Consider the following 13338-nt stretch of genomic DNA (forward strand, 5'->3'; position numbering starts at 1 on the left):
TAATTATCATGAGTATATAATGGGAGTTCTCCCATATATACTCTTCGTTTCTATAATGTACGTCGATGGTTGCTCAATTAAAACTGACTTCTCACTCACTCATTTGTGTCCTTTTTTGTGGTGAGCTACAGTGTCATTGACACTCATTTATTCTTCAATCCTGCAAGAAAAAATTACCTTACATATGTCACGCAAGTCACATTTATGGGCTGTCACGCGAGTCACCTGCCTGCACTGTTTATCAGTATGAGAGGAATGATGTCTTTTTAAACAAATATACAATTTGAGAAGTAAGCACTGACATTTACAATTACTTTGAACATAGAACCACATGAAAGTTACTAATAAAAATTAAAATAGGATATCACAAACTATTCTGCGTGACTCGCGTGACGGGCTACTAACACGTGTTTTGAAGTATACTTCACACCTAAGCGATTTTGTAAAATATTATAAGTTTGATCTGAGTTATACCCGGTGAACTAGGTACCCAATACCCTTCATCACTCCATACATCATTTGCATTGCTAGAAACCTTTCTTCAAGTGAGCAACATTCTCCTAAGTATGTGACTTGTGTGACATTGTAGCTCATAGTATTAACAAATGTTAGGGTAATCAAAATTTTGATGACTGAAATGCTTTGATCCATGAAGAAAAAGTTAATACTTAGTTACTACCATATGATCCATTGTGAAAACAGGGGAAATATTGTAAGTCTCAGTTTTGTATAGGAAGAATGGTGCATACGCTATGCATAGGTTGCCAACATACAATATTTTCCCTGTTTTTACAATTAATCACCTGGTAGTAACTAAGTATTAACTTTTTCTTCATGGATCATAACATTTTAGTCTTCAAAATTCTGATTACGCTAACATTTGTTAATGCTATGAGCTACTACGTCACACGAGTCACAGAATAATGTCACGCGAGTCACATACTCTGGAGGATGTTGCTCACTTCAGATGAGGTTTCTAGCATTGCAAATGATGCATGGAGTGATCAAGGGTATTGGGTACCTAGTTCACCAGGTATAACTCAGATAAACCTTATAGTATTAGAACTACGAAAAGTCTAAAGTGTGAAGTATACTTAAAAACATGTGTTAGTAGCCCGTCACGCGAGTCACGCACAATAGTTCATGATATCTGAGAAAATATTAGTGTGGCTGCAATAACTTCAATGCTAAAATGTGCATAACTGGTAGTGGTACCTTTGCTAAAATCGTTTTTTAAACAAGTAGCAGCAAGCTAATATAGGACTGCCAAACCATTAAAAGTTGGATTTTTGTAAAAATGTCACATGAGTCATGGTGGAATGACTGATATGTAAAGTTTGAATGGCATAGCTTGAACATAGGTTAAATTTTATTGCTATAGCATGTGCATAGATAAATTGCATGTACCGTATTTCATGACTTGTAAGATGCTCCAATTCATTAGATTGGCAAAAAATTTAGAACGTAATATTAATAATCTAAAAAAAAGACTGCAAGACTGCATAATAGCTCTCCACACTAACCCATATATACTCACTGTAGATAAGGCTGCACGTTTGCGCTTAATGGTTTCACACCTCAAATTTCCTGTATATACCATATCATAGCTAAAAAAAATAGCTGTTTGCTACACTGACCTTCAGCTTATAGGATGTAATGTGGTTTTTGGAGAATTTTTTTTAGAAAAAATTGTTTCCTATAAATAACAAATCACAGTATGTAAGTGTTGAGTGTCTACATCTGTAACATGCGCATATGTGTATAACATCTGAGTATATATGCAAGGTGACTCATGGTTTTAGCTGCGCAGCAAGCTGTGAGTCAGGCTGAGACAGATACAAAGCAGGCCACCATGAAGCTGAAGCATGCCAAGGATGAGATCAAGAAGAAGGGTGCAAACTTGAAAGAGACAGAGCGCGTGTACAAGAAGGAACAGGCCAACCATGAAGCTGTGCAAGCGGAATTAAAGAAACTGCAGGTAAGTCAGTAAGTTATTTCCTTGTGGTGCTAGCATGATCCCACTTTCAACAGGGGCAGGGGAACAACTGTGCACTCACATGACTATGTTGTTGCGATGTGCAGGCTCAGATGGACAAGTTGGACTATAGCACTGAAAGTGAAGAAGAACTGACTGCTAAGAGACGAACCCTAGCTAAAGAAGTAAATGATTTATGGGAGACTGTAGAGAATGCTGAGTCCAGGTATGAAATGTCCATATTCCGATTCTTTATTAGCCCTGATATGACCCTAAATCATAATGTTGCATTTGGTACTATTAGACGTTTAAAGTGGATATTTTTTATTAAATCCTCCCTGTTTATACGGGTATATAGAGTGGAAGAGTGCAATAGCTTTGTTGTCCAATTGTGTTTCAGTATGCCCCAGCTAAGGTTTGAGTACACCGATCCTGAGAAGAATTTTGACAGACGTAAGGTCGCTGGCCTCGTTGCTAAACTGGTCAGAGTGAAGGATGTAACTACAGCCACTGCTCTAGAGGTGGTTGCAGGTGGCAAGGTGTGTGTACCTTCAATTGTCCTGAAAACCTGACTTCTTTTCCAGTTGATTGTCTCTCAATGCAGATTTGTCTCCAATATTCAGCTGTTTAAAATTCTCGTTATTCGAATTTTTTCTTATTTCTTGTCGGCCGTAATTCAAATAACAGTCTAACCTGTGTAAGCTGACAATTCTATAAAACAGGCACTTGTCTATAAAGGACAATTTTGGCATTTCCAGTGAGTGACCCTAAAACATGTACATATGTACATAAGTTTTACTGTATGTTTGGTGTGCAATGTATCGCTAGTACGAAGCATCTTTAGGCATTCACCTATAATGTAGCGATGCTGCTGTTGCAGTTGTACAATGTCATCGTTGACACTGAGCAGACAGGAAAGAAGTTGCTCGAACATGGCAAACTGAAGCGACGCTACACGATTATTCCTCTCAACAAGATCCAGGCATATCCCATCTCTGACAACGTGGTGAAGACGGCAAAGTCGCTGGTAAGTGCACTTTATCTTGCTTTTTCACTTTGCTGCTCTCACTCCTGTGCCCCTTTAAAGGTGTTCAGGAATCATCAGTGAGTATGGACGTCTTACATGGTAGAGTCTTAATATGAGTAATTATGAAAAGTAAAAACACTAAAAATTCTACAATCATCTATGCTTTTTCTCTTTGTGAAAATTTACAGTTTTGCACCATTTAGTGTTGATATCTGTTGCTGAAGGCTGTTATAGACCAATAAATATCGATACATCTTGATATCAATCGGTCACTTTCACTTATCTTCTTCTATCTTTATATACCACTGTACCATCGATCATTATATGTAGAATTATACATCCACGTTCTACTATGGAGGATAAAAGCAAATGTTATAAATTTGTGTATGTGTTAAAAACTGGTGGTTTGTTGCTGTACAAACCGCGGGAAAATCGCAATGCTGGCTCGAGCTGTGTGTCGATCACTCTGGGCGGTCAGGCGATGCGCATGCTCTGACCAAGCATTGTCGTCACGCAGGTTGGTAAAGACAACGTTCACACGGCGCTCTCGCTCGTCGGCTACGAGGATGACCTCCACGCCGCCATGGAATTTGTCTTCGGCTCGACCTTCATATGCGCCAGCATGGAAGCCGCCAAGAGCGTGACGTTCCACGAGAAGATCAAGAAGCGCTCGGTGACGTTGGCCGGCGAGACGTATGACCCGCAAGGGACATTGTCCGGAGGTGGGTGTGCGGACCGACGTCTGAAAATTACTATAAATAATATTTGATGAAAGAACGACACGGTCATGAATTTATTCTGGACTGCAAGACATAAGTATAACACAAGATGCTCATGACTCATCAAAATATTCAAAACAAGATAACACGCCATTTGTAAATGTTTGTTTTGGTCTACGATCGGTAGATAAGTAATGTTTCTGACGTGTTTTCTATGAAAAACACAGTTTACTAATTTTAAAATATAAAATATAATATCACTATAATTGTAATTCTTAGTGTAAATGTGTTATTTTTATCTTAATATTAAAGTTACGAAAGGGTCTGGGCTCTCGTAATATTAACAGGAATTTTGAGAAGATTTTTCGTTCTCGTAACTTCACAATATTTCTGTCAATGGTTTACGAGTCGGAGTTAATGTTAAGACTAATGTTAAGCCTAATTTTGTTCCTGACAACGGGCGCCTGGATAGTTTTGCCTGTGTGCTGGCCGGATAATCCCACCACTTCTTTCTCATGTGTGTTGTTCTCACTGTCGCATTGTTTGCTTGCAGGTGCCCGACCACAGGACAGCTCTGTACTGCAACGCCTGCAGAAGGTGATCGAGGCGGAGAATTTACTGAAGCAGAAGCGTGCCGAGTTAAATCAGATTGACGCCAATCTCCAAAAGATGAACAAAGTCTCGAAGCAGTAGGTTACAGTCGGGGTAGTTTCAGACTCACTCAACCTGTGAGTTATATCACAATCAGTCGTGCAGCAAGGGAAATCAAAGCAGTAGTCAATTGTGTGTAAATAATAGATATGCACTTTTCTGTTATACACATGGCAATGTAGTTATTGACCTACATCTCTGCAATCAACATGTACACACTTAAAAAAACAAGTTAACAATATTTTAGTACCAGCTGTGGGAGTTTACTAGGGAGTGTTCTACAGATCTCTACATTAGTTGTAAAATTTAAAAGATTTCTGCGTTTCACTATATGTTTGCATGTGATGTCGGCTGGCAATTTGCTAACTCTAACAGTCATCTGCTCGTGATGTTATGTACAGGTATGGACAGCTGAAGCAACAGTATGACCTTAAGGTGCTCGAGGCAAACGTGATGCTCTCTAATCTGCAACAAAGCCGACATCAGCAGCAACTGACGGAGCTAGAGGCACTGAAGGAATCTATTGGTGAGCTATTCTCAGCAGGAAAATCAAAATCGCTTAAGGTGTGTGATTGTTGGCACACGTGTTTCACGTGGTTGCAAAGCAGAACAAGCTCAAGTCGTCGACTTCATATTTCGGAAGCACGCTCACCCAATTATTTTTGTCATTAAGAACACGTTTACTTTTATGTTAAATCCAAGTATATTGACATGTTGGCAACAGTTTTGGCAACCGGTCTAGCTGTCTTTCTCTAACTGAATAAAATCGCTTGGACTTGTCACCAGTTTGACAAAGCACACAGCTAGGTCACTTATCAAAATTGTTGATAAGAAATTAACGCACTTGGATTTATCATCAATTTATACTCGTAATGTTGTTATGGAATTCTATGACTTTATTCCAAGTATTGTTATAATTGTTATTGTGCAGGTGAGCAGGAGGAAGTTCTTGAACAAGCAAAACAGGTGCACAAGAAAGCAACGCAGAAGGCCAAAGAGCTGGCAAACAAGATCAGCGATGCAAAGAACATTCGCGAACGTGAGCTCAAGAGCACCGAGAAGAAGGTTGCTGACGAGAAGAAAAAGATGGAGGCATCCAGCAAGCAGATGCGGGAGAAGCAGCAGGTAAGAGAGAGGGGGAGGTGTGTGAACTGACGGCGTTAGAATTGACCTGTTGGTTGGCCCCGTGTACCTCCACACAAGAATCGTCACAGCAATTAACCACCATTGTATTCAGTGTTTCCCCTGCATTGACACGAGCGTGGCGGCCGCCACGCAGAAATTTATCCAAAAACACCGCCTCGCTGATGAAAATCACTGTTCTTCCATCAATAAACTACACTTTTTTGACAGCGTTCGAAATTAGTACCGACTCGGAGGCCTGAGGCCACCAAGTTTTTGCTTCGGCTACCATCTCTACGAAACTGCCGGTCCTCCTGACCGGCACTTTTCCCCCTAATATTACGCTGAAATACTACGGTTATCGCAACAGTAGTTTAGATAGAATTTTAAACTGGTGCATTCTAATACGCTCCATTCCTGAACGTAGACGGGGTATCCAAAACATCTAGAGCCGAGGGCATGAACTCCCTCAACGCATGATTCGCCACACGAACAAAACCTCATGACAGTCTAAGAAATCGATTGCGGCGGCATGTACCGTAGCCCAGTGTTTTTATGCCCGCATAACAATAAGTTAATATCTCGCAGGGGTTATCGTGGGGAGTGAGGGCACGACCAATGACACCTGACACGCACGTAATCAAAGCTGTTAACTGAATTCGTCACTTTTCTTTACGTAGAACAGTAGAAAGTGGACTATTTTTATTCAGTTAGATATCTAGAACATGTAGAAGCAATGTAAACTGTATATACTTCAAGATTCTAGGCACTTGTAACTTTGCGAATATGCGGCAGCATTGATCTATGCATGGGGGTACCGTGGACTGGGGAGGAGAAAAACGAAAGTAAAACCTTTCCCAGAAGCTTGTTTGTTCCTTTTGACAACTTGAAAAAGTGATTCAAGAGTCTCATATAATGTGTTCAGAATAGCTTAGAATGCACCAAATTGCAAATTTTTTTTTTTCTGGGGGAGCATGCCCCCGGACCCCCCTAGCATGGCGATCACCTTTGATGCTCGGATTGCGCAACCACCAAGAAAAATTTTACTGCGTGGCCCTAGCTGACCTTTTTGGCCAGGGGAAACACTGCTACCTGTAACACCTCAAATCTGTTGCCCTCAATATGACGCTGTCTATATCATGGCTATCGCCACTGTCACGTCTTCCAGGAAATGGACACTGTGAAGCTGGAGATTGAGGAGCTGCAAGCTTCACTGGATACATATGCCAATCAGCTGACCGCTACTGATGAGGCCATATCTGCTATAAATGAGCAGCTGAAGACACTTGATGAAGCACTTGCTTTGGTCAAGGTATGATATCAGTTGGTGCAAAGTATTTCTATCGCTGTTACACTTAATTACCGATAGTTTTAAGTAAATCTCGGTAAGTATGCATAACGTTTGAAAATATATTCAAGGGACACAGGTACTCATCGACACAGGTCCTATGGTAATAGACAGTAGACTTGTACTGCGGGTCTAATCTAATAAATCACGCTTACTTATTAAATGCGGTGCCTTTCTATGCCACACATGGCATTGAAATATAAATGTTTCAACTGGGATAATGCTAAAGAAGGTATCTTGCTTTTACAACAACTTCAAGACTGCTCTCTCCATAGCTCCCTCTACCCTAGACATCAGCCCATACAACTGCCCTCTATTCTTAGCTGTAATGCCACTCTCCTTAACCACAGCCACAAAACTGCAACCACTATATACAATCAAAACCTGTAGAACCACTCTCAAACTTTCTCCATTTTCAGCCAATCTGTCTATCATCAACTGTTCTCACTATTGAACACACGTTCATTGTACCTAGGCCGACATCGCACAGATCCAGGGGAAACTTGCAGAGGTGCGAAAAGTGTTGATGAAACGTAACAAAGAGATTGCTGAGCAGCAGACACAGCAGGAGGCATTGCGCAAGGAGCGCCACACGACAGAGCTGCGCGTCACAGAGCTGCAGCATGACGTCAAGAAGCAGGAGAAGTCATCGAAAGACATGGAGGCAAAGGTACGCGAGCCATCTTTACTTGACCGACTTACATGATAATATCAGTGTGTATGCATCCACCCAGTGTATAACGGGACACGTGAGGAAGTGCGTGGTGGTGAGAAAGTGAACTGGGATGGTAGTAGTAAAGCTAAAACTAGTAACAAACCTGTAGCATGCGTGATGGTGTTAAACTGAACTTTTGTTCTGTATTGTGTGATAGCAGGATTACCATGTACAGTATGGTATATGGGGCATAGTGGAGATAATTATTATATTGATGATAGCTGACATTAAAAAAAAGTTTTCTCTGGATGTTGGGTTCATTGCAGGTACAGCAAATGTTTGAGAGCTATGACTGGATCTTAGAGGAGAGGAAGTATTTTGGCCAGGCCGACACTGCCTATAACTTTGAAAAGAACAATCCAAAGGAAGCATCAAAAAAGTTACAGAAGCTGCAGGAGACTAAAGAGAGACTGGGAAAGACTGTCAACATGCGAGCCATGACCATGCTGGGGAAAGCAGAGGAGCAGGTACATAATCGTTACATATGAAAAAACAGAACTGACCACCATCTAGGTAATGTAACAGAAACAAACAAACTGTTGGGCAAATGACAAGACCATGTTGAATAAATATTAATCAAACAAGAATATCTTGGGTTCTCTACTACACAAAGTCATATAAGAGAGCAATGCAGTCAGGTGTTATCAATACCGGAGTCCTCTGCAACGCGTCGTTCATCCAGGCAAATGCCAGCTGGCAGGAAGAAGTTCACTCGTGCATGGAGATTATGAGTGATCTAATCGGTGATCTAAGTCATTAGTAGAGTCATCTCATCCAAAAATTCTCACAATATTTTCAGTAATATCCATCCATGCCTAGAAACGTCATGAGGTCCTTTCCGGGGGTGGCCCCAGAAAGTTCACGAAATACTTTCGACCTTGGCCGTTATGAGTTACTTAATCCTGGCCAAAGATGTGTCAGAGATAAACAATTTAATTGATTTTAGGGTCAACCATCAATGTTTCGTAGTCTAGTGCCAGTGGTGTTTTATTTCTCACATTAACGTTAGATGCTTAGGTAATGATAATCATTCATAACAATGGGACGTTACAGGTTCTCTCCTAGGTTATAACACTCATAGGAATTTTTTTTCTCCAGTACCAAGATCTTATGAAGAAGAAGAAGATAGTTGAAAATGATAAGTTGAAGATTGCAGCGACAATTGCTGAGCTGGATGAAAAAAAGAATGAGGTTTTGATGAAAGCGCACAAGCAAGTTAACAAGGTAAGATATGCTTCCTAGCAGGTTATAACAAGGTAGGATACACTCACTAGCAGGTTATAACAGGGTAGGATATGCTCACCAGCAGGTTATAACAAGGTAGGATACACTGACCAGCAGGTTATGACAAGGTAGGATTAGCTCACCAGCAGGTTATAACAAGGTAGTATATGCTCACCAGCAGGTTATAACAAGGTAGGGTACGCTCACCAGCAGGTTATAACAAGGTAGGATACACTCACCAGCAGGTTATAACAAGGTAGGATACGCTCACTAGCAGGTTATAACAAGGTAGGATACACTCACCAGCAGGTTATAACAAGGTAGGATACACTCACTAGTAGGTTATAACAAGGTAGGATACACTCACTAACAGGTTATAACAAGGTAGGATACACTCACTAGCAGGTAATAACAAGGTAGGATACGCTCACTAGCAGGTTATAACAAGGTAGGATACGCTCACCAGCAGGTTATGACAAGGTAGGATGCATTCATCAACGGGTAAAACACTTTCAGGTATTCATCACATTCGTCCGCCTAATGGTACTCCTTTTTCTACGTCAGGATTTCAGCTCTATCTTCTCGACGCTGTTACCGGGAAGCTGTGCAAAGCTTGCACCACCCGAGGGACAGTCTGTGCTGGATGGACTCGAAGTAAAGGTTGCGTTTGGAGACGTGTGGAAGGAGTCCCTAAGCGAGCTTAGTGGTGGACAGAGGTGAGGAGGACAAATTGGGAATCTGGGGATGGAAATGTCAGAGATGAGATTAGCTAAAAGAAGTGGGGACTAGGAGCGACAGCGAGATAGGAGGCAGAGACGCCAAGTAAATTTGAAACAGGCATAAGAGTAAGGAATTATAGGACTCCTACAACCCCCACACACATACTTGTCAGTCTACATATACATTGTAAGCCTTAGTTCGAAGATCCCACCTCTCGAAAGGCTGAAGATCCAGGAAGCAAATTTCGTGAATCAAAAAAAACATAATGAACTAAGAAGATAAATTTGTGGATACTATATTTTATAATACAAAACTATATAAAACCATATAAAACACTAAACTAATAATTAAAAAATGCATTTTAATTTACATTCACAGAATTAGCTTTTCCACTATTATTTTGGTAAAACTAAAACTAAATAGAGATCATATCATGTCTAATTATATAGGAATACCCACATATTTCTTTATTGGATAAAATGAGACACCTGAGCAAACTTAAGACATATATATTCAGTGGCTAATTAGAAACGGCACCACATCGTTATCACAATTTTTAGCTCATCTGACATAGTCACATGCAGCTTGTAGAATCGCATGATCGTCCGTCCGTCCGTCCGTCCGTCAACAGTTCGGCACAAATCTTAACCGCTTGACGTACGGTCACGATATTCGGGACGTGGGGGGGTAATCCGAAAACGAGTTGGGATGTCGACGCTGGGGGTCAAAGGTCAAGAGGTGTGAAAGAAGGGGAAACATTCACTCCTTAACTTAAGGTATAGGGAGGAAATGCAGAATTGCGGCACAAATCTAAACGGCTCGACCTAGGCTCGTGATAGTCGGTGTATGAGCATCGATGGTAGGAAAAGCCATCACTTGTGACGAAATTGGGAGGCGGGTCACAGGTCAAAGGCAATTGGGCACAGGGCATGATTTTAGAGCATTTTCTGAGGACATGGTGTACGAGCGATTTGGAAAACTTTTTTGTTTCAGGCGTGCTGACCTGGAAGCATTTTGTACTGCTTTACTTGAAAGCGACCATGAATGTGCTACACCTTCGGAGCGAAGAAGTAAGTGTCTGATTACCTGTTTGACCCCAAGAGGAGGGATTTAAACATGGATTTTCGTTAACTGTTACGTGTTAGAAAGGAATTTGAACGCTGGTTTGCTAGTAGAATCTATACATGCCTGGGGATGCTATGAGGCTACATATGTCACAAGTTGAATTTTCAAAAGGCTAAATTTGCTGTTCGAAAGAAGTGTTTAGTGCTTGCCTTAAATCGTATAAGTTTCTATGGCATCTCGTACGGTCAGTGTTGTTAATATTGCCACTGCCAGTGCATGCTGTGGTGGATAGTATGGTGTAGTTTTTGCACTGCGTTAATTCAGATAGCAAGGTGGCAGCTCTCTATTTCAAGCCTGTAGGCTTTGGTTAGGTTAAATGGACGAGTGCTTACCTATGACTGTCTGTCTTGCAAATAGTTAGTTCACGTATACTTACGTAGTAGTACGTACGATGGAAGCTACCAGCTAACCAACGTAACCGCCATCTCGTGGCAATTTCATAACGATCCCAACGAACATTCTCGAGAAGGCTCCTGTCACAGGCCCGTCTTCACCCATCCTGCACGGTCGTTTGGAAATGAAGGGCTTATCCGTGTTTTCGTACTTGTCCATTTCCACGGAGGACAAGTAGATCTGTCAAGGGATAGCTTTGTCTGCTGGAGCAAGGCAGCTTTTTAGGAGCAATTTTTCATAATTTTCTACAATCCGCTGGCCGCGCTGCTGAAACCCGAGTTAACATTAGTATAACACATGGCTGCCGGAGTGCACTCACGAGATTAACATATACTATAGGGTATAAACATTTATGTGAGCTATATAAAAACGTTACCGCTGGCTAGCTCCAACGAAAACGGTCCTTGCTAGGTGTTAGCAGACCATCAGTACAATCAGGTCCTGTTAGACAACTGCAGACGCAGCTTATAGACAACTCATGTTCGTACAGGCCTCGTCGGTCACGCGCTACGCTTCGAGAAAGAGAGAAATTGAGAGAGAGCGAGAGAGGAGAGCCAGAGGGAAGGCAGAGTTTGGAGGAGAGAGAGAGCCGCGAGAAGAGGAAGAGAGAGAGAGAGAGGAGGATAGAGACGAAAAGAGAGAGGAGCAGAGAGATAGAAGAGAGAGAGAGAGAGAGAAAGACAAAGACAAAGAACGTTGATGTCGAAATGATGTAGAAACAGATCCAAACTTGTGTGGTAAACTGTACAACTTTTAATACTCATACACTGTGTTGCCACCTCATCAGACAATCACACAAACAGACAAAGAACGCCGCACACGCGCATACGCGCGTGTGCTCAGCTCGCTGCCCAGAACCCGAATCCCGAATCCCCTTCCTATTACATCTCTCCCTATATCTTGAGCGCACATGTCACCCGTTCTGTCCGTTCCAACCGTTCCCCTCATTTCACAATCACCCTAGAAACTGCCTAACCTAGAATGCGCTTATCCAACTCCCTGTAAAATCAATGCTGCCGCCCAATATGCGCGACGTTCTGTCTAGCTAGACCATATGGCTAAAACAACTACCAGTCTATCTCCACTCGACTAATCCATGTAACGTGTATAAAATAGACGTTACATGAGTGCGAGCGAGAGAGAGAGGGAGAGAGAGCGTGAAGGGAAGAGAGAGCAAGAGAGAGAGAGAGAGAGAGAGAGAGAGAGAGAGAGAGAGTGTGTGATCGAGCGAGAGAGAGAGCGCGAAGGGAAGAGATAGCAAGAGCGAGAGAGCGAAAGAGAAAGAATGAGAGACAACGAGGGAGAGCGAACGCGGCGATGGGAGGGTGCTCTTGATTCGTTTGCCCCTGAGTTTAGCATCAGAACACCTACCGTCAGGTGAGCGCTGTCGCTCTGCGGCACTTGTTAGGGAGTCCTACGTACTATAGGTGATGCAAGTAAAAAAAATCCATGAAATCCACACACTCGCATAAGATTCTAATACCTGTGGAAGAGAGAATGTAAAGTAGAACTAGGGGTAGGGAATATCGATAAGTGACAGGATTGTGCCTGTTAGCCGTGGAGGTCTAGCTCTCACATGCTGAATGAAAGGAGGAAAAAACGTCTGAGATGCCATGCAATTGTAATCAGCTGACACCTCTTTACAGGTCTCTGGTCGCTCTGTCACTCATTCTATCGCTCTTGCTGTTCAAACCGGCACCTCTGTACATTCTGGACGAGGTTGATGCTGCACTAGACCTCTCTCACACGCAGAACATTGGCCAGATGCTTCAGACGCACTTCAGGCATTCACAGGTAAGTGAAACTGGTGATGTAGAACACAAGCATTAGTGATCAGTTAGCAATCAGTCAGTCAGGCAGTCACTGCTAACATCTAAACACCATTAATTTGAATAACTCGACACTTATCTACACAGGCATGGGAATTTTCCGCGGATCCGCAGATTTCAGCATTTTTTGCTAACCACCTGGGTCATTTTTTAGAAACGTGCAAATCCGTTGAGATGTGGGTGGGTGGAGGACGGATTAAACCCCACTGTGTGTCCCGCCAACAAAATTTGATGATGCTGTGACTTAATTTAACCCTTTCCGACTACACAACGGGAAATCCCGTCGTATTTTTTTTTCCCTTCAGACTACAAAACGGGATATCCCGTCGTTGATTTTCGATTTGAATTTCCCGCGAACAAATGCGCATCTAAATTTCGTGAACGTAATACGATGTAGCTGGAACCAGACTAAACCAGTTCCGGTAACCATTTCGTTTGTGATAGCGTTGTATTTTCCGAAAGTTTTAACTTTTACAGTTTTTTACAATGT

The 13338-nt window shown here is 42.0% G+C and overlaps 1 protein-coding gene across 1 annotated transcript in view; it reads left to right on the forward strand.

Annotated features, from left to right (window-relative positions):
* The window catches only part of LOC106815572 (structural maintenance of chromosomes protein 2-like), a gene marked incomplete at its 5' end in the record, with an annotated part of 45046 nt that overhangs the window by 30292 nt on the left and 1416 nt on the right, over positions 1 to 13338 (forward strand). The window contains 14 exon segments of the mRNA XM_014820041.1: positions 1803 to 1978; positions 2083 to 2201; positions 2376 to 2514; positions 2856 to 3002; positions 3520 to 3724; positions 4275 to 4410; positions 4774 to 4898; positions 5304 to 5497; positions 6663 to 6806; positions 7318 to 7512; positions 7824 to 8024; positions 8656 to 8781; positions 9346 to 9497; positions 12666 to 12813. Coding sequence (XP_014675527.1) covers positions 1803 to 1978; positions 2083 to 2201; positions 2376 to 2514; positions 2856 to 3002; positions 3520 to 3724; positions 4275 to 4410; positions 4774 to 4898; positions 5304 to 5497; positions 6663 to 6806; positions 7318 to 7512; positions 7824 to 8024; positions 8656 to 8781; positions 9346 to 9497; positions 12666 to 12813 — 2207 coding nt within the window.

This window comes from Priapulus caudatus, unplaced genomic scaffold, assembly GCF_000485595.1.
Source record: "Priapulus caudatus unplaced genomic scaffold, Priapulus_caudatus-5.0.1 Scaffold1150, whole genome shotgun sequence".
Lineage (NCBI taxonomy): Eukaryota > Metazoa > Priapulida > Priapulimorpha > Priapulimorphida > Priapulidae > Priapulus > Priapulus caudatus.